The sequence below is a fragment of the Gobio gobio genome, assembly GCF_949357685.1.
Source record: "Gobio gobio genome assembly, chromosome: 3".
NCBI lineage: Eukaryota > Metazoa > Chordata > Actinopteri > Cypriniformes > Gobionidae > Gobio > Gobio gobio.
The window spans coordinates 27375557-27403541 of record NC_137099.1 but is presented as its reverse complement, the minus strand read 5'-3'; the positions used below and the strand labels follow the sequence as shown (position 1 = coordinate 27403541).

Below are 27985 nucleotides of genomic sequence, written 5' to 3'. Positions count from 1 at the left end.
GAAATAGGATGAAAATATGATGAAAACAATGGGTTTTAAACTCCAGGATTCTTTATTTTACAAAATGTTATGTCATGAAATACAACAGACTTTTCCAGACAAGACAGATCCATGATATAGACATGTTTTTTCATCTTCCAGGAATTCACTGTAAATTGACAAGAAATGTCAAATTATGAATCTAAAAAAAAAAGTACAGCAAATATATATGTAAATGACATTTGTATTGTTTGGCTCTTATTGAGAGAAGCAACGGTGCACAGATCCAAAATAGAACATTGACTGTTATAATTATTCTGCAGGATTTCTTGAAGTTTAGAATGAATAGTTGGTCAGGCCTTATCACATATACCTGCAAATGGTGTTTGGAATAGACAGGGAAGAAACCTTTCCTCATGAATACAACGGCAATGTTCATTGTTATTTTAATAGGTAGAGCAAATCAAAATGTCTCATATGATTTCAAGTCTCCTGAGTCCTGACTTCACTTAAATTGTGGATATGCTGTTATTTTATGCCTTAATCAGACATTGTCATATAAATCAGCCAGCTAAAATGTAACTAAATGAAAAGGATTGAAAAATAGAAAAATTAAATACAAAAAACAAAAAAAACTAAAATCTTTTTCTCTTCAGAATTTCAGGTTTCCAATTAACTGGGTGGGATTCTTCAGTCTGAAAGAAAAAAAGTAATCATCAATTAAAAGAGTTTATGTCTGAATAAGGCAAACCTTAATACGAAAAATTGCTAAATCACATCAAGGCAATTCTCTTCAATCTAGAATTTAAGGCCTGGTTTTACAAACAGGGTTTAGATTAAGCCAGGATTAGGCCTCCCTTCAATTAGGATACTTATGCTGCTTTTATAAACATGCCTTGGAAAAAAACATTACTGGTGTGCATATTCAGATGGCACTGACATTAAGAGATGTCAGTGCAAGTTGCTTTCAGTTAAAACAGTTCAAACATTTTAGTCAGGGACTTGTCATAAACCTTGTCTGTGAAACTCGGGGTAAATTCACTATAAACTTTTACCATCAACAGTCAATGTAATCTTTTAATTATTATTATTATTATTATGATTAGTTTTGAGCAAGTATTAATAATGAACTGGAAACTTACAGCTGTGTCGTCCTCTTTGTAGACCTTAATGGTTTTGTCAGCCTCTGCTGTTATGAGCCGACTCTCAGACTGATCAAACACGGCTGCAAATATTCCTGACTCGCTGTCCAGAGAACCGGGCTGCACCGCTGCATGAATCCTCTGGAAGTTGTAGCCAGTCCTCCAGTCCCACATATGAATAGTTCCATTATCAGCTGATGTGAAAAACCATAGAAAGGATAGTCAGGACAAATGCAACAATTGAGGGACACAATGGAATTAAAGTCCACTTTTTATGCCTTTCCCTTGCTAATTACCCTCTTCCACCCTTCTCATTTACTCGGATGTCCGTCATTGCTTACGTTGCACAAGTGCCCACTACTGGCAGAACCCTTGCAATGGGTTTAAATGGAACACCCTAAGCCCTTGATCACTTGGAATCTGCTATGGATCCTGCCATGGATGCCGGGGTTGCTCTTTCGTTATGTGTGACGTCACAATCGTGTTGGATTGTGGACTATGGATCTGCCTGAAGTGTACATAGGAGTAGAATCGCTCCCTCAGTCAAAACTGAGGGGTTGTAGGCCTATCCAAATAAACTTCCCATATCTACTTGAAGCTGAATGCACTTCAAAATGGCAGCAGGGATTCCTCTGAGGGGAAGTGATTATGGAAGTTTGCAAGTATATGTCTAAAAGTGGAGTTAAACGCAGCCCAGACAAGACAAAGGGGAAACAAATGTAGAAGATAAAATTCAATATGGTTTATATACAACTTAAGAAACTAGCATGACTGGCTTTGCAACATAAAGTGTGAAGGAGTATTTTCACCTCCTGACACCAGAACACCATCTGAATTGACAGCCAGTGTGTTGATAATGGCATTGTGTCCTGAAAGATTTTGGATGAAGTTCCCATCAGGAAATTTCCACTGCTTAATGTTATCTGGAGAGCCAGATGCAAAGGTGTACCTGTTGAAGAGAGGATATGGTTTTAAAAAGTCAAAGGCCCAGTTTCACATATTTTCAGATATGTCAGTGCAAGTTGCTTTCAGTTAAAACAGCTCAAACATGCATTTTATTCTAGGACTAGCATAAGCCTCGTCTGTGAAAACAGCCAAAGAATACTTTGAAACAGATCTGGAGAACTGAGATAAACCATCTTTAACAATGATTTATTTGATTCGAATAAATAATCACCTAAACAAAAGCTCTGTTTAACTGGATGCCAATATCAAAAGAATATGCATTCCTATTATTATGTAATAAAATGTAATGGTTAATCTAAATAATACATGAATATAAGTTTTTTTATAATAAATATATAAAATTATTGAAAGCAGCATTATATGTACTAACATTTTAACACTGAAAGTCAGCATAGCTGTGATTTGGTCTTAGCCACTGTTGTTATTGTTAAAGCTGCAGTCCGTAACTTTTTGCACTCTAGCGGTAAATAAACAGAACTGCATGCATCTTGCAGAAGAACATTGCAGCCGGAGCTACTTCTCTCTGTTTATGTCTATGGTGAGTCACGCAGGGACTGTGCTCCTCCGCAGCGGTTCCTACCAGACCGGTCTGAATAGTCCCAATATAAACACTTATTATAAGTGTACCATAATGATTCAGGGTTAGACAAAAACACGGTTTGGAAAATTGATTCATGTTTTACATCCTCATTATATAATTTTTGTAAATCTTGAACGCAAAAAAAGTTACGGACAGCAGCTTTAACTAAAGCTACTACATTATATAAACACACAAATACACTTTTTTTTTTAAAAACGTATACGCAAAATTTAAATGTTGCCTTGACAAGTATCTGAGAACAGTTTAAAATAGAAGCACTAAATTTGTAACCTAAAAAAATAAATAAAAGGCAAATATAAATAAGAAAAAAAATGACAAGCACATGACTAAAATTACAATTGAAAATGCATATAATATTAAAAACCAATTTTGAATATACTATATGAACAATACCAAAACAATATGCTTTACAGCAGTTTCACTGTATAAATTAGCATTTGCAAAATTATGCTGTGAAGCTCTGAAGTGAAGCCCTTGATCTGATATGGAATGTTATGTTGTATATAATTAGATTAAAATAAGTCTGTTTTTAAAATGTAATGTTATATTTTTGATGAATAAATTAAATCAAAATCATAACAGTCCAGTAAAAAACTGAATGTGGAATGGAAATACAGATTATGGGCCTTAAATGTATGACTAATTACTTTATTCTGTTTACAGGTTTTCTACTCTATTTACATTAGTAGGGGTGCACCGAAATTTCGGCCGCCGAAAATGTTCGGCTGAAAATGCCATTATCGGTTTCGGGCCGGAATAAAAAAAACAGCCAAAAGCGTAAACCGAAAATGAATGTCACCCGCCCCTCCCATCTGAGCGCAAGCGCTTAGGTTTCACTCACGGTCGAGCGGTTATCACGCGTCTGCATATCAAAAAATAAGCATGTCAGCGGTATGAGAACAAAATAGATACTGAAATATCTGAAACGATACGATACTCCTTTTCTATAGTACTGATAACAGCTGCACTCTCCTTTCCAACCGACAGCGAGTTGACACGCACCGCCTCCTCTCATTCGGCGAACGTGTGTTCTGCTGTATTTAACCTCATGACTGCGTGTTAGTGTTGGTGACCGGTCTGAATTTCGCGCGGGATTTCACATAACATTAATTCTACACATTCCCGCAGATTTCGCGCTCGCATCTGAAGTGCACACACCGCAATAAAGCCGCCTCTGACATAAAAAAATTAGCTCCTTTTTCCAGCTTATTAATGGTTAAATACACTCAAAAATTTCTCAATGTCCATCTTGGTGAGTATTAACGTAAACAGTCGTCCAGTTCAGGAAGAATGTGTAACAGGAACAGTGTTGGGGCCCATGCATACATTGGGTCTTAAAGGGACAGCAGTTATTTATTATTCAACACAAATGTTGCTTAAAAAAAAAAAAGACTGTTCAACATACTGCCTGGGATGGAGCACTAAGGCTCTGACAGACTTCTTGTGGTTAGTTAGTGTGGCTCTTGTCTTGCCAGCGATCAGATCCCAGAGTCTAATGGTGGTGTCATGACTTCCTGAAGATGGAATACAAAGCACATGAAACATGAACAATACCTAGACAAAAACATGCTATTTCCATGTAAAAATCTACCAGCAGCAGAATTCAAAAATAAAATGTATGCATACCTGTAATCACCTGTGGCTCGGCACTTTGACATTTGACTGTAGCTACTGTGTTGGTGTGTCCAGAAAGGGTGTGAACATTTGCCTTGGTCCTAATGTCCCAAACCTACCACACACAGACAACATGCATAACTACTTTTGCACAACAGGTTCATGATCAGATAGCGCGCGCACACAAAATACTCTTTTTGTCATACTCTTGCTGTGGCATCTCGACTGCAGGTCACCAGTACGTCAATGGTAGGATGGAGGTCAAGGTCGTAGACTGCACTCAGATGACCGTGATAGTGCCTTATTACCTGTGGACAACACAAATCAAAATGTATCTAAAATTGATCTATATTGATCTCTTTGCACTTAATGCACATTGTTTGTATTTGTATTAAAATTGTGTACCTTGTTATACTCTAGATCCCAGCATTTAACCTGTTTGTCCTCCCCGCAGGAGAACAGGTAAGGGCTGCGTGTGCTGATGGCCACGCCTCTCACAGTGCTGATGTGACCCGTCAGAGACAACTTCAGCCTACCGCTGGCAAGATCCCAGATCTGGCATTACAGAACAAAAGCTTAACACTATATACGCACACACACAAGACAAGTTACCTCTTTCCCCACCAGCATTTATTTTTTATTATTTTTACACTTAAGGTGCCAGTCAGTGACGGCTTTTTTGAAAATTTTCACAAATTTCATGACCAACATGAAATGGCCATTTTGTTGTATGAATATCTTAGTATACAATATATCAAAATAAAGAACAGAGACTCTGCTTTGAAACAAAAACAAATCTATTTTAGTTTTATGCCTTTTTTTATCAACACTTGTATGTGGGTAAGTTTCTTGAAAAAGCAATTTGAACAAAATTGAGACAATTGCATTGTCAAAGACTTTGTCCAGATCAGATTCAGAAGGATGATATATACATGTATAACAGCGAAAACATGGATTGCTGTAAAAACACGTCAATGTGTTGTTTCATAAATTATGGAAAATTTTCCAAATTATGGAAAATCTCATCAATGGCAGAGAAAGCCTTTCTGCACTGTGTGTGTGTGTGTGGGGGGGTCTAATATAATTTTTTTTAGAAACAAATTGTGATTATAAATGTTTATAGGGCTACGCTTTAAGGCAAGACAATACAGGCAAAAACATTTAATCTATTTGCGTCTGTAGTAGGGATACACAAATTTTTCAAACTTTGCCAGCAGCACCGCCTCCGAAGATGCACAACTTCGAAGCTCTGGCTGAGCAGGTAAGTCTACCAGCACCCAGTTTGCACTGCTCAATGTTCCGCTCTGTGTGTGCGCTCTCTGCTCAGTTGCTCACAGCCCAAGCGAATGCTCCACTCATTAACAGCAAACACGCACCAGAAAAGCAAAGTCTGCTCAAATAACGTGTCGACATTAAATTTCTCTGTAGTAGACTTGTTTCTGTTCAGAACAGTCCAACAAGGTGTGATATAGCCATGCTGGGCAAAGCTGGTAAAATGACACTACCTTGTCGTTCACTGATCCACTCCCCACTATGCTCTGATAATAGCTTTGTAGGACTAAACATTATTTTGATAATTGGTCAAAAAAAAATCTGTTCAATCTGATTCTGTTGCATAGAGCTATTTAATATTGTAATATATTTTGTCACATTTTGGAGCATAACTTTAAATAAAATTGGGGTTATTTTACTGACTTGTATTTTTTATTTATTTTTTAAGTCATTTTCAGTTTCGGCTTTTGGCCAAGTGCTTGTTGAATTTTTGGTTTCGGCCCAGATTTTCCATTTCAGTGCATCCCTAGTTTGACAACTAAGCAGGAGCACCGGCGGTGGTCGGCCAAAACACCTTTTTTTGTTTGTGAATGCTGTTTTACGTGAATATTATTGACACGAGTGAAGCACAAAGCTTCATTTACAAAATAAATAATAGGTTTGCAATTAAATGTTACATCGCAGCCATGGAAACATAAGGATTCATGCCGAACGAGAGAGGAAGCTTTGTGTGGTGAGACATATTTAAGATTGCTTGCGTTTTGCTATCTGGTCACACGATTTTCCTCGAATTTAACAATAGGCTTAGGCTTACTCCATTTTATTCTACTGGACATGGAATCTCTTATTTGTTTCCCCAAATCATCATTTACGTCTCTCACAGGGGATTAAACGTGTCTTCCTTGTTTGATTAATTTAGGAGTAGCCTAGGCTATATTCGCATCATTAACTGTGGTAAAGTAGAAAACGGAGTAGGACAGATACATTTTACTTTAAACTTTACACTATTTAACACACTTTGTGCTGCTATAGACTTGGTCAAGTTTATGTGTATAGCGTAGTTCATACACGCCGGAGATTTTTAGTTTCGCTTTCTCTCAAAGCGCATAATCAAACAAAGCCTCAGTTCTTGACCCTGCGGAAGATCATTTCGTTCTTCACATTTTACTACAAGTAGCCTATCAGTTTTGGAACATCAGGAGAAAACATTAAGATATTAGAAAACGATGTTTCTTTCCTGCTCGTGTCATCCCTTTCAGCGCAAAGAGGCATGACGCACGTCTGTGAGGAAATATAAACGATTTTTTTCTTTAACTAATATTTAACTTATACTATTTATATTTAGATTATTTACAGATATTTATTTAAATGTTTTACAGACTGTAGTTTGTTGTTTCACTAACAGAAGTAGGCCTACTAAAATAAACACGCATGTTTGAGCCTTATATATAGGCATATATATATATATTTTTTTTTTAAATGTAGGCTATTTAATTGAGGTAGCCTATATATATATATATATATATATATATATATATATATATATATATATATATATATATATAGTTGAAATCCATTGATTTCAACAATTTAACTGTATTCTAAATATCAACTATTTAAATTGTAACTGTAACGGAACAGTTACTCATAATATGTATTCTGAATATGTAATGCCGGTACATGTATCCCGTTACTGCCCAACACTGAACACGACCTATTAAAGCACTAAGACATGAGAACAGTGTATAGCTAACATTCACATTTTTATATTATTTATCGCAAGTCATATCATCATCGCAATATTAAACAATGTTATCGCACATCGCAGCTTTTCCTCATATCGTGCAGCCCTAGTCTGGGGTACTTGCTTTGTTCAGCCTTCATAGGGACAGGGGTGCGTTGCAGAGCGTTTAACACACAGCATGTTATATGCACATGTGTGTATGAGACAGTGTGTATGAGGGAACAGGCGTGTGCGGGGCTCCCGCAGCACATTTCACGGAGGAAAACTTCCACAATGTTCGCGAGTTCAATGCAGGATATGCACAACGGCTTGTCCTGAAAGCTGGATTTACAAACAGAAGCTGTTTACGGGCCACAACCTGTAAGTCTGATTTATTTTTCATCGATGTGTTTTCCTGTAATAGGTTGTAGCAAGGAAGTAAACAGATGACAACGCTGTTCTGCAAACCAGTCTGTTAAATGCTCATTCATACTTAACGTTATCCGACGAACACCTATCGTTACAAACACTAACGTTAAAATCTCAACAGCGAACTTGGCATTAGTGTAAATGATTCTTTGATTAGAGCTTATTTGTTATTTATCTACAAGCTTGCTAAACATGGTTCTGTGTGTGATTTGGCTAACGTTACTAGTAAAGCCAGTGTTTAGTGTTTGTTTTGGGTTAATAGTTCTTGCAACAGATATTTGGCTATAATCGTTCTAAAAATACAAAAGTAACAGTGCCATTCAGTAGCGATCACTATAGATCTGCAGTCTTTACTCTTGAGGAATGAACAGGTTCTGCTCATCATTCTGCTGATCATCTTCACTAAAATGTTCTGGGTCTGATTCGGGCTCAGATTGGTATGGTTTTATTGACGCCATCGTTTCTAATACTGACCAAAGCACAGTCTACCGGTAAAGGTAAGGGGCGTGACGTTTCCGACAAACGTGCACTGCGGTTAGCGAATCACAACACACTGGGCCAGCTAACCAATCTGAGCCCATTGCGTATTTTTGAGGGACTGGCTTCATACAACCCGGAAAGCATCAGACCGTTTTACAAGGAGGGACAGAGCAGTGTAGAATAAAGGTCAAATATATGAAAAATAATGTTTTTTTTTTTTTTAAACGAAGCATGAACACATGTTACAGTGCACCCCACAAACACAATCAAGCCTTCAAAACAATGTGTTTTACCACCCCTTTAGAGACTTAAAGTCATTTTCAAACTTAATTTTTTTTTTAAAGTTTTAAATTACATGCCCTAGATATTGTTTGAATATGTTCTGACTGTTGTTCAATCACACACTTTACAATATGGCTCCATTATTTAACATTAGTTCATTCATTAACAAACTGACAATGAAAAATACTTCTAAAGCATGTATTAATCTTAGTTAAATGTACATTTCAGCATTTAATAACACATTATTAAAATCAAAAGTTGTTACTGTATTATTTAATGGACCTGAGCTTACTCTAACTAACAGTTGCTTTTTTAAACTAGCATTATCAAAGAAGAATAACTTCTGTAAAAATGTAGCTATTCGCTCTGTTAATGTTAATGCATTAACTGGCGAGACATTATTGTAAAGTGTTACCTATTGTTCTTTATAATTCTTTAGCACTTGAATCTGTTTCAAATATTTGTTTACTTTATACATTTTTGTGTATTTCTTTATTGTATTTAAATGTTTGGTTCTTTTGTTATAAGAAAGTTTTTAAACCTGTTATAGTATGACAACACTTTTTTTGCAACTTTTTTTATAAATATCGTGATAATACCGTATACCGTGATAAAAGCTTCAGCAATTAATCGCAACATGAAAATTTGATACCGGCACATGCCTACGCGTTAACAATATCTTACCAGTTATTTTAAAGCCCTTAATATAAAGCATGCGTCATGTTTAGGACAAATTGTATCATGCATTTTCCCTGCATCAGCTCACTCTGCGTACTCCGCTATTCTTCTGGCGTTCGCCCATCCCATAGGACCGACTGACCCGTGTTCAACTGCTGTTCACATGGAACCGTTCTCCACTTCTGCCTTCAAAGCTCTCGTTTGAATATTTGCTACTACCCCACGCGTCATATAAGCCCTCGTGCGATGACGTCATCAAATTGCGATCGGTTTGTGAGATCAGCCAAGTTAGTGAGTACCGATCGAGTCATAAAATATGATTATCAGCCGATACCGATCTCTGGCCGATCGATCGGAGCATCCCTAATATATATAATATATATATATAAATTAAAAATTAGATCACCTTTATTGTTCTGTCTGCTGATCCAGTCACAAACCACTGGTTTCCAGGCTCCACAGCTATAGATCTGACCCAGCCCAGATGGCCACTGATGACCTGAGAGACAACCAGAGAAGAACATTCATTACCAATGAAACACCACACTGTACAACTGTAAAAACTGCCCTTTTGGGCCTGTGGTCTTTAAAAAGGAAGCCACAATCATCACATAACATGCAACACAATGACAAAGTTTCTATTCACAAGTATTCAGAAATGATATGAACAAACATGCTGATTAACTCCTGGAAGACAAAGCACTCACTCTGTACAGTTTCCATGGTGGATGCCACTGAGGTTTGGGCATGGTAGGAGCCTTTCTTGGCACCAATCCAGAACTCTTTGTGCCTCCTTCCATAAGAGACTGAGAGGAAAAAGGAAAGGCTGATGCGTCATTTTTGAAAAAAATTTGCAGATAGATAAACATTTCTTGCACACTGTGGGAAGTTTTCTGTGCGCAAACATCGGAAGCAAATGCACAGAAAGCCATTTCTCAGACAGCGCAAATACTGAATTGAGCTCTTTCACATCATCTGCTTGAAAGAACAAATTTAACCCTTATGTTATGTTGAGGATGTTGTTTTCATCCACTATGGGGTGCTGTTGAGTCTTAATTTGGCCACAACTTTCTCTGTTTATGAGCAAATGGAATGATTTTTTGTGACAAATCATTATTTTGACACATATTTTGGGAAAATGCTTTGACATTTTTCAAAAAATCAATACACTGTGGGCAAATTCACCACCCTTTCGTTATGTTCGGGATAAAAACATCCACTAAATTAAAATGCTGTAAAAATGTATCAGATAAAGATTTTTTCAAAATGTTTTGCATAAATCTATTAAATCAACCTCAGTTGATAGTCCAAGTATTTTTTTTTTACCTTCACAGTCTTGGGCATGTCAAAGATTAGTAACAACATTGGCTTTGATGCATTGTTAGTTTTTGTGCAGCATCATATGTTAGTTTTTGTGCAGCATCATATCTTAATATTTTCTCCCTCATTTACTGTTTGTGGCTGTTTTTGCCCAATTGACTAACAACATTTTTTTTAATTCAAAGCCATGACACCATATGCATATGCAATGCATTCTGATTGTGGGTGGTTTTCCCTGTTGGGAAGAGGTAAAATGTGTTTTTTATACAGGTAACACAATTAACCCTTTAGATAGGCCTGTGCAAAAAAAAGAAGAAGCTTAGTTTCTGGCTTTTATATGGAGTTATATGGAGTATAACAGCATATAAATGAGGAAAAAAAAAAAATCTGATGTTGCACAAAAAGTAACAATGCATCAAAGCGGTGTTAATTTCGTTGACAAATAATTTGTCATAATTTTCGTCCTTTTTTCACTGACGAAAACGAGACGATAACTAAATAAGAACAAGTGTTGGATGACAAAAACTATAACGAAAATCAACGATCATTTTCATCAACAAATAAAAACAAGACGAAAATGTTAGGAAGGGACGATTAGGGAAGAGATCCAGTCAGAACTGATATCCTGTGTAACAGATGCGCACATTTGATTTGAACTGATCTAACCGCTGGAGAACACGGCGCTGTTGTGCGCTCTACACTACAGACTCACTCACGCATCCCCAATCCAGCGCTCCAGAACGGCTTACAATCAATGAATAACACATTTATGCCAGGCAATTGTTTATGAACTAATGCTGATGAATAATGACAATGTTTACTTTACAATGTTTATATAGTAATATGTTTTAGACGGTTGTAACAATGCATATTTTATCTCCTCATCTGAACTTGAATGAGCCCCTTCCACTGCAATAGTAAGGCGAGATTTCAAAATAAGAGTCCCAGTGTATTTCCAGCTTGTTTATAATTAAAAGTCACGCATTATATATTCGTTTTTGCTTACACAATAAACTGTATTTAATTTCATTCCCATTTAATTTATAGTCAGGAGGAAAGACCAGTATTTGACACATATTAAATAAAGTATCAGGGTTAAAATAGTTAACTAAAACCATTTAAAAAAATCTTTGTTACTTGAAATAAAATAAATGTTAACTGAAATTAAACAAAATAAATAAACAAACTTATTTGAAGCTTTAGCTTAACATGATATACTAACTAAAACAGAAATACAAAGTTATAAAAACTATATAGATGTTTTTAAAAACAAACTAAAAATACACGAAAGAGCTCAATTCACTTTTTTATGTCAAAAACAAAATGATGTCAATATGTCAGTTCAAGTGACAGTCGGTTATGTAATACTTAAATGCTTAATGTATTACAATTTAACTAAACTCATTAGATTTTAGGAGACTAAATCTACTGTAGATTTAGTCGACTGAAATCTTATGATATTTAGGCGACTAAAACTAGATTAAAACTAAATGGCATTTTAGTCAAAAGACTATGACTAAAAATAAATCAAAATATGCTGTCAAAATTAACACTGCATGAAAGCCAATGTTGTTACTAATCTCTCACATGTCCAAGACTGTGATAAAAAGGTAAAAAAAATATATATATCCAGTCCACAATCATTTTATATATTGAAAATAAGTCATTTTGTGCGTTTATTTCCCCAAATCAGTGACATAATTTATGAATTTGGCAAATAAAGAGTAAAAATCCTGGATCATTTAAAAAGATTTAGTAGTTGAGAACAGAAATGAGGTTGAATAACAGATTTACGCAAAAGAAAAAAAAAAGAAAAATGTATGACATTTTTACAGCAGTTTCATTTAATAGATGTTTTCATCCCGAACATAACGAAAGGGTAGTGTATTTGAACAATACACAAGGGTTAAACAAAGTCTACTAGTAAACATAGTTGTCTTAAGTCAACGTAAATAGTTGGGAAAGAAAACGCATGAGTACAGACAGTATCAATAGCCTATATTGGATCGGTGCAGGTCATAAAGTGACAGCAGCCTAATATTCCTGCTACCGTCCGTGTCATTAATGTTAATCAAACAACAAAAGACAAAGAAAATCACTCTGCTCGTCTGAATAACTTTTCTTTGCTCTATGTTTAATTTATACTATGCAGTGATTATATTTTTGATAAAATAAATGCAGGTTTGATGAGCATTGGAGACTTCTTTCAAAAAATCCACTATATATATATATATATATATATATATATATATATATATATATATTAGGGCTGCTCGATTATGGAAAAAATCATAATCACGATTATTTTGGTCAATATTGAAATCACGATTATGTAAAACGATTATTTCACATGACTTTGGGAATGTGTTGTATTTATAAAAAATACACCTTTCAACAATTCAATTGAAATTGTAACATTTGTTGTACTTTTTGAACTATTAAAATAAATAATATAACATATATTCAAATCAAAGTATAAAAGTATTCACGTAAAAATGATAACCACAAATAAATAAGATCAACAATATGGTTCGGCTAAACATGCTTTTCAGGTACGTCTAACATTAGTTTTCAGGTACAGAAATGTATCAAATGTAAAATAACATTGCATATTTGAGTGCATAAATTAAAGATTAATCCTATTAAACTTACAAAAGCTATTCAATCAAGAGCAGTGAGTGATGTCCTTGTCTTTTGTTGTTTGACATTAAACAGACAGCAGTAAAGGCTACTGCCCCTTTAAGACCTCGCGTCGTCTTTCTCGACTGTATAAAGTTCACTTAAGGCATATACAGACTATGTCTGCTAGGATACTCATCAAGATGGACATGTTGACATACGTTTTGTGTGAGTTTGTCCGTTCAAGAGCAATACTTGAAAGAGAACTCAATATTTGGGCGCTGAGAGACGTGTGCGCGCTCTCGGATGAGTGCACAGAGACGCATTCTCACAGCGCGCGCGGCTTCTCATTCTAAACCCTAAAGGTCCTTTCACACTGGACGCGATTTTGACGCGCGAATAATTCGCGCAATGGTTTTATTTTTTGATCAGCTGTTTGTGTAATGAGTGCTTTCACACCGAACGCGAATGTGCTGTGGCAAAAAAACGATGTTTATTTTTTTCGTTTCGATGTCGATTTTTTTTTACACTCGCAGCGACAGAAAAGGCTTAAACCAAATCACATACAAGGAAACAAAGGTGACGAAATGTCCAGTTTATGTCACTAGCCATTCAATCAACATTAACCTTTGCCAGGTATGGCATTTCTCACGAGATTACAGCTGTAGTTGTGTTTACAGCTGTACAGATGCAGCTGTGTTTGCCCCATAGACTGTAAAGAAATATGGACGTAGTGTCCGTGACATCACCCATAGGATTCTGATGAGCCGTTCTGAAGCGCAAAGTAGGGACGAGCCATCTTGGCAGCGCGCGTCACTCCCGGATAACAGAAAATGGGCAAAAAGGCGGGACGTGGGCGGAGCTTAAGTGACGCGATGACTAACAGACAGCAGATAAATGGCTATCCACCTGTCACTCGAAATGGCCACGCCCTTAATTATGCAGAATTTTAAGGCTTTATATAATGTAAACGAATGAGTTATAAAAAAATTCACCCCCCTCACAGTTGTCATGAAGGGCAAAATGAGCCATATAGACCAAAAGCACAATTTGTACCAGGCTGTAAACATGTTTTATTCTGCTCTAAAGTTGGCCATTTTAACATGGGGCTCAATGAGATTCTGCGCCCTTCTGGATCCTGTCCCTAGCGGCCAGTCGATGAATTGCAGTTTGAGGCACTTCCGTATTGGCTTCAAGAGAAACTGCGGGAGGTTGCCGCTTGGTTTGCCCACTATAGGCTACAGATATTATAATCAATAAATTTTTTTTTTTTTCTTTATCTAATTGCGTCCGCGACTATGGAAAGTGAATGTGTTTCCGTCAGTACGACTGTGGCACTTAAATGTTTACATTGTGACTCAACTGGAAATACAGCAGCTCCGGATCGAGCCGTTCCTTTAGAGATTGTGTGTGTGTGTGCTTTGTCTCGTCAGATGCGCTGCTACCGTCTCTGTCTGGAGGAGCTCCTCAAATTGTCCCACGGACATTTGAAAGTAAGTGCGGAACCGGCCATGATAAAGTTTTAGCTCCTGTACGAGATTAGCATCCTCCACTTCAGACTCTCTGTTCTTTAAGACTGGGTGCACCCAAAGCCTTCTTCTCTGTCTTTTAAAGAAAATGAAAAGCTCGTCTCCACTGAATGATTACGTGAATGATTACGTGTCCGTACGAACTCGCGTTGTGGCTGGTGTGAATGGTTTTGACGCGAACTATTCGCACACGAAATATTTGCTTTTTCCGCTTCGCTTTTCCGTTACGCGTCCGGTGTGAAAGGGCCTTAAAGCACAAAACCCGGGTGATGACGGTGAAAACGACTGGTCATATTCGAAAATATGGCAGCACTCGCATGCATTGAACAAAGTTTACAAAGAGAGAATTATTTGAAAAATATGAGGGGAAAAAAGGACGTTTACACGGCACCCCTGCTCTCATCAGTTTTTGTTTCTTTATTAGATTGTCATAGGTCACTGTTTAATTTTCAAGTGGTTAAACAAATTTGTGGTGTTCCCTTGCATTAAAGCCACTACCATGTAGCAAATCTTGCACGTAGCATATTTCTGCTCGTCGTCTGATTCCTCGAAGCCAAACTGTTCCCAGACAACGGAGTTGGTTTTGCCTTTTTTGCTCACCAAACGCTGCTGTAACTGCCCTCCTTCTGCCATCTTTACTCGCGCCAAGTTTTTAAATTCCAGCGGATGATATGCACACGAGACTAACAAACTGGTGAGAGAGTTTGTGGCTTCGGGAGGGGCGGATGAGCGCGTGCGCGTTTCATTCAGAACGCAAGACAAAATAGTGTTCTTGCAAAACTGAACATGGCAAAATAATCGTTTTTTCTCGATTGTACTATTTTGGTGATCGTTGGAAGGCAAAATCGAAATCGAAATTCGATTAATTGCACAGCCCATATATATATATATAAAATCTCACTGTAATCTTGGAATTAATCTAGATTAAAATGGCTCATTTGAATTCTGCCGAAGGCATTCAGAATATGTGTACTCGTAAGTGATCGTTTGTCTTTTTGTAGTTTGAATAATAAATAACTTCTGTTCCTTTAAGACCTGACGCACGCATGGATCCCACTGTTCCTGTGAGTTGGTTACGACTGTGTTTACGTTAAAACTCACCAAGATGGGCATTGAGACATTTTTGAGTGTATTTGACCATTAATAAGATGGAAAAAGGAGCTCATTTTTGCACTTGTATGTCAGAGGCAGCTTTATTACGGTATGTGTGCGTGTGCTTCAGATGCGAGCGCGAAATCTGCGGGAATTAGTAGAATTAACGTTATGTGCAATCCCGCTCGAAATTCAGATCGGTCACACCAATACTAACACTGTCATGATCCAGCAGAACACCCGTTCGACATGTTCAGAGAGTTAAACAGACTGAATGAGAGGAGGCGGTGCGTGTCAACTCGCAATCGGTCGGAGAGGAGAGTGCAGCTGGAATCGATACTATAGAAAATGAGTATTGTATCGTTTCAGATATTTCAGTATCGATACATAGCGAAATATCGATATTTTTGACAACACTAGTAGGCATACACACAGGTTCGAAGACTCATTCTTTCGCCCCCTACAGTGCAATTCGGCTAGGTATACATCCGCGCTAAAATATCAAGCTAGTCATCATAGCTTGCGTAGTATAGACCCAGCTCCATACCCAACTTTGAGAATAGATTAACGGCGATATTTTTTTTTAATCGCCCGATAAGAGTCTCACGTTAACGGCCCACCACTAATAAATAAATAAATAAAATATATATATATATATATATATATGTACAAAAATGAACAAAGCACAGAAAATTACTGAAATGAAAACGGGAAATAAAAAAGGTGGTGCTCACCAGTGCGTGTTGTGGGGGTTGAGATCTCTCTGCACCTCCTGCATGTCTGTGGATATCTGCCACACTGGCTGCAGTTCGACTGGCTTCCTGCCTAAAATGCAAAGAATAAAATCTCACAAACCTAGTTTACACTTGCACTTTAACTGAATACAGGAGTTTAACTGAATACAGGAGAACAAGGGCCAAAGTCCTTTAACACATGAGCAGCTCAGGATTTGGTGTTTTTTAACAGGAGTGCAATGGATCACAAATCTTGCGGTTCAGATCATATTACAGTTTGAGACAGATACATTTTTCAGATCAGCAGGGGGGAAAAAAACCTGTTTTGTATTGCTTTTATTACTTAAAGAAAACACTTAAGTTCATCAATACCAGGGCTCCAGAGTGCGACTAAATGGTCGCATTTTGCGACAAAAATTTGAGAGTGCGCGACTGGAGAAATTAAGAAAATACACTTACTAATTATAATCGATAGACGTTATGTCTGGCAAATTCTATCTTTGCCAGCCGTTTCTATATGAGAATTTAAACAATTTGTCTGTGATGCATTTTTGCCATTCGCAATCCAGAAGAGAGAGAAAGCGAGCGAGCTACAGCGAACACAACACCACAGTCAGCTTAATGAGTGACGATGGCCAAGAACTAAAGAAAAGTTTAGTCTGCTTAAACTTTAGGGATGTGCTGTGATATTAATCTAATTTTATTTTCGATTTTGGCTTCCAAGAATTATAAAAAGATGGTAAGAGGTAAAACTATTCCTATAGCCGTGTTCAGTCGAGCGCGACATCCTTCCCTTCACAGCCCTGCGCGGTCATTTCTCCCTAAACCTAAACATCACGTCAGAATCAGTGGTTGTTGTAAACTGCAGTCTCTACTGTTGCTAAACTGCGGGATGTGTTTGATAATAAAGAGCTATTAAATGCACAATAATCCGCGCTAGAGATGCGGTTTCCAACTTCAAGGCGGCTTATGTGTGTGTGCAGCGAAATGGACCAACTTGCACTTTATATTTTAGGCTTTGTGTGCGCGTCTAAACCATCAAATAAACAACAAATAGCCGGTGTCAAAATGACCGGATTGGAGAGTAGTTATTTTAACAGTTTATATCTTAAATGGGCGTAAATAGTTTGGAGAAATAGGAGAATATGATATTATTAGTTCTACATTCGATCGGTCTTAAAGGGGCAGCGTCTAATAAACCTGCTGACGATTGAGCCATTAATTCGAATCGAACAAAAGGCAAATAGAAAATATTCACATCTCTTGAATTAATAACTTTAGCTTTTATAAGCATTAATCTATCAATTTATACAGTGAAAACTATGCAGTGTTATTTTACATTTCATTACTTTATTAGATTTCTTTGTAGGTTTGTTCTTTACTGTAATATTAATGTTAGCAGACCTTCCGAATTCCTGCACACTGGTCCATTTACAAATAGATGTTTTATATTTTTGTTCAAACTTTGCAGTTTCTTTTGCTATAGATATTTTACTTTTCAGATTATAAAGCCATGTTAATTATGTTCTTAATTATGTTTTTTAATAAAAAGAACCGGTAAAAATACTGTTAAAGTACCGGATCGATAAGCAGTATCGGTAAGAGTAGTAATACCATTAAAACCTTAACGATTCCAATCCCTATTAGTAATACAGTGGGAAAAAAAAATACAAAGTTACAAAATAAAGTCTCAAATAAAGTCTAACTAACAGTAGTATTCAGATACAGAAAAGTAATAATTAATGTAAAATAACTGCACAACGTTCACTGTATACATTAAACACAGATTCATCATTGTTAAAGTTGTATTTTCATGTTTGATTAAAATTAATAATATAGACAGCAGCAGGTACTTAAAGAGTCATGAAGCCCCAAAACACATTTGAGATGTGAACCAAAATGTACAGGGTGCACATCAACTGAAAACACTAAGAGCACTCATACATTTTACCAACAAGTGGAAATTGGTTATGTTTGTATTTTTCTGAGCAATTTCATTCTTCCGAGTTGAAAAGCAAAGTCGGAGCAACGTCATAGAATGCCAGGATTTTTTGGAGAGGATACGATTAACAAACAATTACTGGCCGATAACGATGCAATGCATCAATATATAAAAAAAAAGAGATACATAAACAGTGAAATAAACAATGCTTTTTAGGTAGGTCTAACAGTTTTCACGTACAGAAAGTAAACAAATGTAAAAAAACTGCATATTCACTGTATAAATTAAATGCAGATTAATCCTTATGAAAGTTACAAAAACTATTTAGTTAAGAGTAGTGAGTGATTTTGTGTCTTGTTGTTTAACATTAAAACGCAGACAGCAGGAATATTAGATTATGTAACTTTCAAATATCCAAGTCCCCAGCCTGAGTTAAGGCGACCGTTATTTTAGAGCGCATCACTATTATTTCCATGGTTCTGCGCCATGATTGTCACGTGACATTGCAGCCACAATATCGCTCATTTCCTTTTTTAATCAAAATATTCACACACTTGTTGGCTACGTCATCAACTACCTGATAGTCCGATTGGAAAATGTGTGTAAGTCAATTTATTTTGTTGTTAAAAAACCTTAATAATGATCATGTTAGTTGATCTATAAAGCACGATGTGCGCCACCAAGTTAAGTTTGCACCGCAGTTCAGAGAATCGGATCACAAAATGTAAATTCATCCCGAAATACATGAATGTGGAAGGTGAAGTGGGAGAAGAATAGAGTAAACGTTAGTTACCTTCACAATGTGTATCTGAAATGATTCAAACACATTGTCAATTTATAATTGAAAGGATTGTTATTGCCGTTCCATTGACATTAGTGTGTATTTTACAAACTATATAAAATCTATTGTTTTGCTAGTACTAGTATGTCTAAAACCTAAGATAAAACGCATGTGGTTGAAAACACTGAATAGTTGTGATATATGACAGCGCTGAGGCTGTCCATCTCTGGCTCAGCACCAGCCAAAGCGACAACAGACATTCTACAGCTCAGTGCCTTCATGCAGTTTATTGATAAATCATCGGTTTGTTACATCAGCCTTTCATGCTATAGCCAATACACGATGGTTGTAAACTGATCAAAAAACAGCCGATGAATATCGGTGGCTGATTCATAGGTGCTACTGTTAAAGGGGTGGTAAACCACGATTTCACTATTCTAACTTTAGCTAGCGTGTAATGTTGCTGCTTGAGCATAAACAACATCTGCAAAGTTACAACGTTCAAAGTTTAAAGCAAAGGGAGATATTTGCTTTTAAAGAAATCAATTTCTAAGAACTACAGCAAACGGCCAGCAGGCGACTACAGACATTCCTCCAGGGTTGGTGACATCACCAGCCTCAATATTTACCAGCCATTTTGTATCGCGGCGCTGTTGTGGTATAGTTAGGCTGGAGTGTTGTTGCCGCGATGCCGAGGAAACGCTGTTATTTTCATCCGGATTGCAGGTCTGGAGTACTTGCTTTGTTCAGCCTTCCTTGGGACAGGGGTGCGTTGCAGAGCGTTTAACATACATGTTATATGCATGTGTGTATGAGACAGTGTGTATGAGGGAACAGGCGCGTGCGGGGCTCCCGCAGCACATTTCACGGAGGAAAACTTCCACAATGTTCGCGAGTTCAATGCAGGATATGCACAACGGCTTGTCCTGAAAGCTGGATTTACAAACAGAAGCTGTTTACGGGCCACAACCTGTAAGTCTGATTTATTTTTCATCGATGCGTTTTCCTGTAATAGGTTGTAGCAAGGAAGTAAACAGATGACAACGCTGTTCTGCAAACCAGTCTGTTAAATGCTCATTCATACTTAACGTTATCCGACGAACACCTAACGTTACCAACACTAACGTTAAAATCTCAACAGCGAACTTGGCATTAGTGTAAATGATTCTTTGATTAGAGTTTATGTATTATTTATCTACAGGCATGCTAAACATGGTTCTGTGTGTGATTTGGCTAACGTTACTAGTAAAGCCAGTGTTTAGTGTTTGTTTTGGGTTAATAGTTCTTGCGACAGATATTTGGCTATAATCGTTCTAAAAATACAAAAGTAACAGTGCCATTCAGTAGCGATCACTATATATCCGCAGTCTTTACTCTTGAGGACTGAACAGGTTCTGCTCGATCATCTTCACTAAAATGTTCTGGGTCTGATTCGGGCTCAGATTGGTATGTTTTTATTGACGCAATGGTTTCTAATACTGACCAAAGCACAGCCTCCAGGTAAAGGTAAGGGGCGTGACGTTTCCGACAAACGTGCACTGCGGTTAGCGAATCACAACACACTGGGCCAGCTAACCAATCTGAGCCCATTGCGTATTTTTGAGGGACTGGCTTCATACAACCCGGAAAGCATCAGACCGTTTTACAAGGAGGGACAGAGCAGTGTAGAATAAAGGTCAAATATATGAAAAATAATGCATTTTTTTTTTAAACGAAGCATGAACACATGTTACAGTGCACCCCACAAACACAATCAAGCCTTCAAAAGAATGTTTTACCACCCCTTTAAGACCTACGGTAGCCTACCTGAAAACACATTAGCATTGTCATTTTAAAGATGTACTGCAAAATTATTTATTTTTATTACTACTATAATTACATACTTTATCTTACAGTGAAATTACAAGAGGGGTTTCTTATTTTGTGTGATATTTTAAGTAATAATTAATATTGATATATAAAAAAATGTATTGGCCATATCAAGCACAGCAAAACTGAAGCTTTTGTTTTTTTAAATTGCATATAGAATTCCCCCCAAAAATTGAGTCAAGCTGAAAGCGTACTTTCCTCTGTCTGTGTGATGCCCAATTTTTCTGTCCACACAGACCTAGTATGGACAACAGTACGTGTGAGTGAGTTGAGCACTTGGAAGAAAAAAAAAAACCGGTGGACTAGATGACAAGCACATCCATCCACATTCATGGTCAAATGAGTATACTTTGAAATTCGGAGCAGAATGTGGAAAATTAAGAATACCTGGGCCTTTAGGAGATAATGAGAGATTGTAATGGGAAGTATTGGTGTTTAGCTTGGTACCTAGCTTGAGAAGGAGGAAGAGCCAAAGCCATGGAGTGAACACCTGCTTCACTGGGCATCTTATGCATCTGTGTGTCTGCAGTGAGGGCCACTCCTGAACACGTTACAAAAAAAAAATTAGTGTAAAATGTTCAGCATCTAGGTTCTCATGCTTAAAGTAAAGGACTTTAAGGCCCGGTTTCACAGACCAGGCCTAGAGTAAACCAGGATTAGGCCTTAGTTCAATTAGGCCCAAACCCATCTGAGGGCATTTAAGTACCTTTTATAAATGTGCATCTTGAGAGAAAACAATGGCACTGAAATATTTTAAAGGGTTAGTTCACCCAAAAATGAAAATTCTGTCATTAATTACTTACATTAGTACCTTTTATGGGTATTTTGAGTGTAAATTACATTGCTGCCAATGGAAGCCTTTCTGAGCCATCGGATTACAACAAAAATACCTTAATTTGTGTTTCCGAAGAGGAACGAAGGTCTTACGGGTGTCGAACGACATGAGGGTAAGTAATTAATGACATAATTTTCATTTTTGGGTCAACTAATCCTTTAAGATATGTCAGTGCAAGTTGTTTTTCAGTTAAAACAGCTAAAACATGCATTTTAGTGTGGGACTAGCTTAAGGCTTGTCTGTGAAATTCTCAAGTCTTACCTGGAGCTGATGGGTATGGATGGGTTCCTGTCACCAAGTAATCTGGACTAGTATCTGCATTAATGAATGTAAAACAATTAGAGTAAACTGAAGAATCAATGTTGCTGATTTCACTAACAAACCTTTTGAGAGGTTTAATCACACAAAAAAAAAAAAACAGGCCAAAGAGAAAGACGTACCTGGCAATGGGTATTCCGGCTGGCCATATGGGTCAGAGGCATGGAGTGGCCCTTTGTCTCTGCCCTCTTTCAGCACAGGCATGTGTAACACAGGTCTGTACTCAGCTCTCATCTTCACTGCCATCTTCATCTTGTAGCTAAAGACAATTAAGGTACAAGAAATATTAACTTGTATTGTTTTCACAACGTAATTAAAAAAAGAAATCACAATTTCCCTCTTTCCCCCCCTCACAAATGCAAGTTTACATCTCACAATTCTGACTTTTTTTTTATTGAAAGTTTATAACTCAATTGCGAGCCTATATCTTGAAATTCTGACTTTTTAAAAGAATTTCAAGGAAAAGTCAGAATTGAGAGATATAAAGTCACAATTACCTTTTTTTATTCTATGAAACACTCAGAGGCAAATCTTGTACTTTTCCCCTCCACTACATTTGTCTGACTGCTTTATTTGCTGCAGTAATTACTTTCAGTCTACAATTTGTCATACCATTCCTGTCAAGTAAAACCATCTCTCCAAATGTGGTGATTTAGGAAGATTAATGTTTACAATAAACAGAAAGATTAAGTGTTCTTTTACGGGATAAGAAAAGTATTCTACTTTTTAAAGTTGCAGTGTGTAATATTTATGAGGATCTATTGACAGAAATGCAATATAATATATATATAACTATTTTCAGTGAAGTATAAAGACCTTACATAATGAACCGTTATGTTTTTATTACCTAAATGAGCCCTTTCTATCTACATACATCAAGGGCCCACTTACAGTGAAGTCATCATTTTGCGCCGCCTTATTTCTACAGTAGCCCTAAACAGAGAAACTGCCAAGGGGGTAGCCCAGCCCCCGGAAAGCATACCACCCATAAGCGCGGCCATTGCTAACCAAGCCATCACCTGTTGTAAGCATCCCATTGACTCCCATTCATTTTGGCCTCACTTTGACAGTGAATATCTTTACATCTGAGGCGTTTAAAGACTCCATTCGTCCATTGTTTATTTCTAAACAAACACGACAATGTATAAAATGCTCCATTACCTTGTATCTCACACTATCGCCCCTTTGAAGCTGTTTTTGTAAAATATAAGCTAACGATTGCATCATAACCACGCGACTGTGTCGCGCTGTTGAGCAAATTACCGTATAGACCCGAGGAGAAGCTCGTAGGCAATCTTTACTGTCTATGAGGCAATCGGGGGGACGTGGAGGCATAAACGCAGATAGAGATGTTGCAGATCCTGCTTCATTCATCAAAAGTTGCTCCTGCTCACCCTCTCTGTCTCTGCAAGATTCGGTGATTCAGATTTTACGTTGCACAACTACTAGAAGACTTGCCACTGTCGGACAGGCTGATCACGTCACATCTACGTCGTCAAGCTCAGTCTGAGGCTGCGCGTACTAGTACGCTCAGCCATCAGGAAGTGAGTGCTTCTACCTGACTTCAATTCTCCCCGTTGAAGTCTATGGAGTCGCTCTGTCCATTTCTTTTACTGTCTATGGAAACTGCTCTACAAAGCGCTAGCTACTCTCTGCTGTCTCAGACGACGACATATTTGTCCTGTGTTGGCCACCGTAGCTTCTCTATGTGCTTCGAAAGGGAGGGGTGAGCGGTGAATTCACAACCTCACCGCTAGATGCAGCTAAAATTTACATAGTGCACCTTTAAGCCAAGCCACCTATATTAAAGCTTGAATGAATACGTTCCTATAAAGACTTCCCATTGAAATGTTTTGTTGGGTGCGACTGGTTGCCTTGTTTATTTTGCACTGTTGGCCAAACTTTTGAGCAGTGACTGGTATATATATATATATACCGACATTCAGAACCTCTAACCGACGTATTTTTCCCATGTCGGTTATTTCGGTTTTCACGTGACTCTGCCCCGTCAGTCACATCAAGTGCAGTTTGAAGGCACACAGAGATGCAGGAGCAGTTATCTGTGTTTATAGATGCTAGAGCCCGACCGATATATCGGCGGGCCGATATTATCGGCCGATATTAGGCTTTTTCCAAACTATCGGTATCGGCATTTATGATGGCCGATAAATGAATATTTTAAAAAAAATAAAAAAAAACGGACGAAACACCGCTCAAACACATTGAGTGTTGGCGTTTCAGTTTGTCCACCAGAGGGCACCCTACAACGTGCCGGCTGGCAACACCACCAGTTGATCCAGCAGAGTCATGCTGAGCTTCAGCGCTGTGAGCGTTGCATTCACAACACAGATCATCCTTGAAGTGCATGTAAGTTGGCAACGAGCCATACATTGCTTGAATTGAATAACAATTAAAAGAACATCCCCATCAGTTCTCTTAACTCAAATAACATGACAATTTGTAACTGCCAAGTCCAGTTTTGCTGTTACATGTAAGCCAAGAGAGCTGGTAATTACGCTAGGTTACAGTTGACTGACTAAGTTTAACTCGGACAATGTGACTGAATAAGATGTATTTCTTTAATAGTCTGACAGTTTGACAGCATGAGACATATCATCTCTCCCCTGCCCGTTATTTTGAAAAAGTATACATATTTCTAAATTATAACTTATCATAGACGCTAACCACAAAGCTAGCTAATGCCATGGCTATCAGTGGGAGACCGCTAACACTAATGCGCCTTGGAAATCACAACAAACTTATTCTGCCTAAATAAAGTAATGATTACTGTATTTATAACTAGTATATTTGTAGTTCCAGTCCCTGCATTGTAAATCATAAGTTAGGCTCGTGAAGAGTGAACGAAAGTGCGTGACTTCGTTCAGACGCAGCATTAACAAGTCAAATAATGGATTTACTGCATCATCATAAGTAGTAGATTTTAGAAGGCAGGCAGCAAATGATGATTGAAAATGGTTTGTTGTAGCTTGATGGATAGAATTAAAAGAGTGCATGTAAAGGGATAAGCAAGTTGACATTGTAATTATAAGGTGGCTCATATTTATACTGTATATAGTTTATATTTTGCTGTTGTTGTTATTTATCAGAACTTCTAGAACTTAACTGAATATTTTTTTCCAGTCTTGCTCAAAGTTATATTTATAAAGCTTACCACATCTATTAATACTGGTAACTTAGATTTTTTGTTTTTGTTATTGTGTTTTCGTCCAAACGACTAAGTTTCATATCTTAAGTTTGTATTTTTATACATTTTATTTATCAGAACTTTAATATATTTTTATGTTCCGCTGTTCTGTTGTGACAATAAAACAAGTTTATTTTTAAACTGCATTATCATGTTATTTTAGAGAGGCTGAGGGATCATGAATAACTACTTATAACTAATGTATAAGGGAAATCTGTTTAAGTGTTTTTTACGCGTTTCTGTTATTTTATTTATTTATTTTTAATATATATCGGTTGATATATCGGAATATCGGATTTTTAAGTGACCAAATATTTGTATCGGTATCGGCCTTAAAAATCCTTTATCGGTCGGGCTCTAATAGATGCCCAGAATCACTATACAGGTCAGTTAATTGCTGTTCTTATAGCCTACGCGCTGACACACACACACACACAGAGAGAGACGGCGCGTGCAAGCCCCGAAGCCGCTTTCACTTTCGTGCTCGTGGAGTTTGTCAAGTAAATGAGTTTAAACGCGACAACGCGCGCGCCCTGAAGGCAGATCTTTCACCTGTGTCCTCACAAAGCTTTGTCATTTGTATGTGGTTTAAGCCCTGTCAGTTTGAACATTAAAGCAACTTTAGATCATCAGATGTGTATTACGTTGAACTAATGCCTGATTTATTGTGACAAACGAACACTCAGACAGAAGCTCGCACATCACGTGAAGATCGCGGGCAGAGGAGCACAGAAACGCAGGATCAACGCTGTCCTGTGACTAAAGTAAAGTCACTAAAGTAGCTTAGAAACTCAACCGTTATTTTAATACCTTTGAAGTAAGTACAAACCGCAGCTTCATAATGAATAGAGACGGTATGAGTAATTCACACACACAATCACTCTCTCATTAATGCATTCAAATAAATGTAATGTAGGCCTACAGTGTTAATTTATCTGTATCTGATGTACAACAAACAGAAATCTGCTCCATAGACAATAACTACTGAAAGTGAACCGTTTCCTTCAAGTATTTTAAAATCACAAAGAAATGCACTTTCATTAGAAAAAAAAAAATCCACCTTTAATAGTAGAAAATATTTGCAGTACAAACCTTATCAGGAACTTACTCAAAAAACTTGTGAGGGCAAAAAAAAAGAAGCAAAATAATCGTTCATTAATCGTAATCGAGGTCAAATGTTCAATTAATCGAGGTTTTTATTTTTGGTCAAATCGTTACAGCCCTATATATAATATATAATATATATATTATATATAATATATATAATTATAATATATATATATATATATATATATATATATATATATATATATATATATATATATATATATATATATAATATATAATATATAATATATATATATATATATATATATAAAATGACAATTGCTATACATTTATACTCGCTGCTGCTGTGTTAATTAAACCCATTCAACGCGGATTTGTTTGCAACTATTGAGAGCTACATGAACCACGTGACAGCGAGATCAAAGGTTGTCGCAACTCTGTCAATGGCTCTGGCTACATCGTATCAGCACCGTTCCATATTCCCGTTCTTCGTTAATAAAACCGAGAGCAACAGGACTGAGAATTTACCTCTGTTCGTCCAGTGATATTGGTTTGGCATGATCCGACACAAACATATCATGAGTCCTTTTCAAAGAGCGAAACACTAGCGTGTGGACCGAGTGCTTTTGCACTTCCTATGGGAATAAAAACACATAATATTAATATCATATGATCGGATCAGTCTGATAGAAATCCGTTATTATTAGATTTGTATATACAGATGACCACACATGTGCAGCGCGCCGCTTTCATTCACAAACATGAAACTATGCGGCTTGACTATCAATCAAAAACACTCGCCAATGAAAGGAAATTCATCGCTTTAACTTACCTCAGTCATGTTTGTGGGTTCCCTAAAACACGAACACGATGCTCAAACTTAAATATAAAAACTTCACCTTAGACCAAACAATCACGACCTGAACCGGACGTGAAAACTCAATACTTCCGGCCGCGATAAACTGTCTTCCGGTAGTAGGCAGGGCTGTTTGGGTTTGGAGTCGACTCCGACTCCCGACTTCCACTATAGGCAAGAGTCCGACTCTCCGACTCTCAACTCCATTTACTTTAGAAATTAGACAAGATGGATGGATTTGTTTATTTACCCCAGACAATTACAATGTCTTAAAATCCCCTAATTAAAACAACACACTTTTAGTGTGACTGTTCAAATTAGCGATGACTTGATGAGTAGCTAAGTTACTAACATTGCTACCTGTTGCCAATAACAGTTACCTGATTTTACAGAGGGAAAATTCACGAATTCACAGCCGTGGTCGAAAATAAACGAAAAATAAGGTATTCTTTAAATAATTATTCTTATAGGCTAATGATGCGCTAAACTCACAAACTAGAGTCTCTATGGATGATATCTATTTCTAAAGTGAGTCAGTAGCCACATGGATAAGTTAAGCCTTTGTGAGAACGTTTCTGCGACGCAGCTCTCTGACGCGGTGTAATAGAAAAATAAATTCAGGGTGATTAGGACACTTTTTCCAAGTCATCT

At 37.2% G+C, this 27985-nt stretch overlaps 1 protein-coding gene across 1 annotated transcript; it reads right to left on the bottom strand.

The window, feature by feature from the left end:
• Nucleotides 1-30: 30 nt before the first annotated feature.
• On the bottom strand, nucleotides 31-27452 carry plrg1 (pleiotropic regulator 1). Its single transcript, XM_079812928.1, has 15 exons — nucleotides 27311-27452; nucleotides 27007-27113; nucleotides 22328-22464; nucleotides 22149-22202; nucleotides 21500-21593; nucleotides 16461-16551; nucleotides 9874-9972; nucleotides 9573-9665; nucleotides 4708-4857; nucleotides 4509-4610; nucleotides 4315-4417; nucleotides 4094-4202; nucleotides 1931-2070; nucleotides 1122-1315; nucleotides 31-674 (listed from the first exon to the last, which is right to left on the bottom strand). The coding sequence occupies exons 1-15, from the start codon at nucleotides 27317-27319 to the stop codon at nucleotides 615-617; spliced, it is 1542 nt and encodes a 513-aa protein (XP_079669054.1). The 5' UTR covers nucleotides 27320-27452; the 3' UTR covers nucleotides 31-614.
• Nucleotides 27453-27985: the final 533 nt, after the last annotated feature.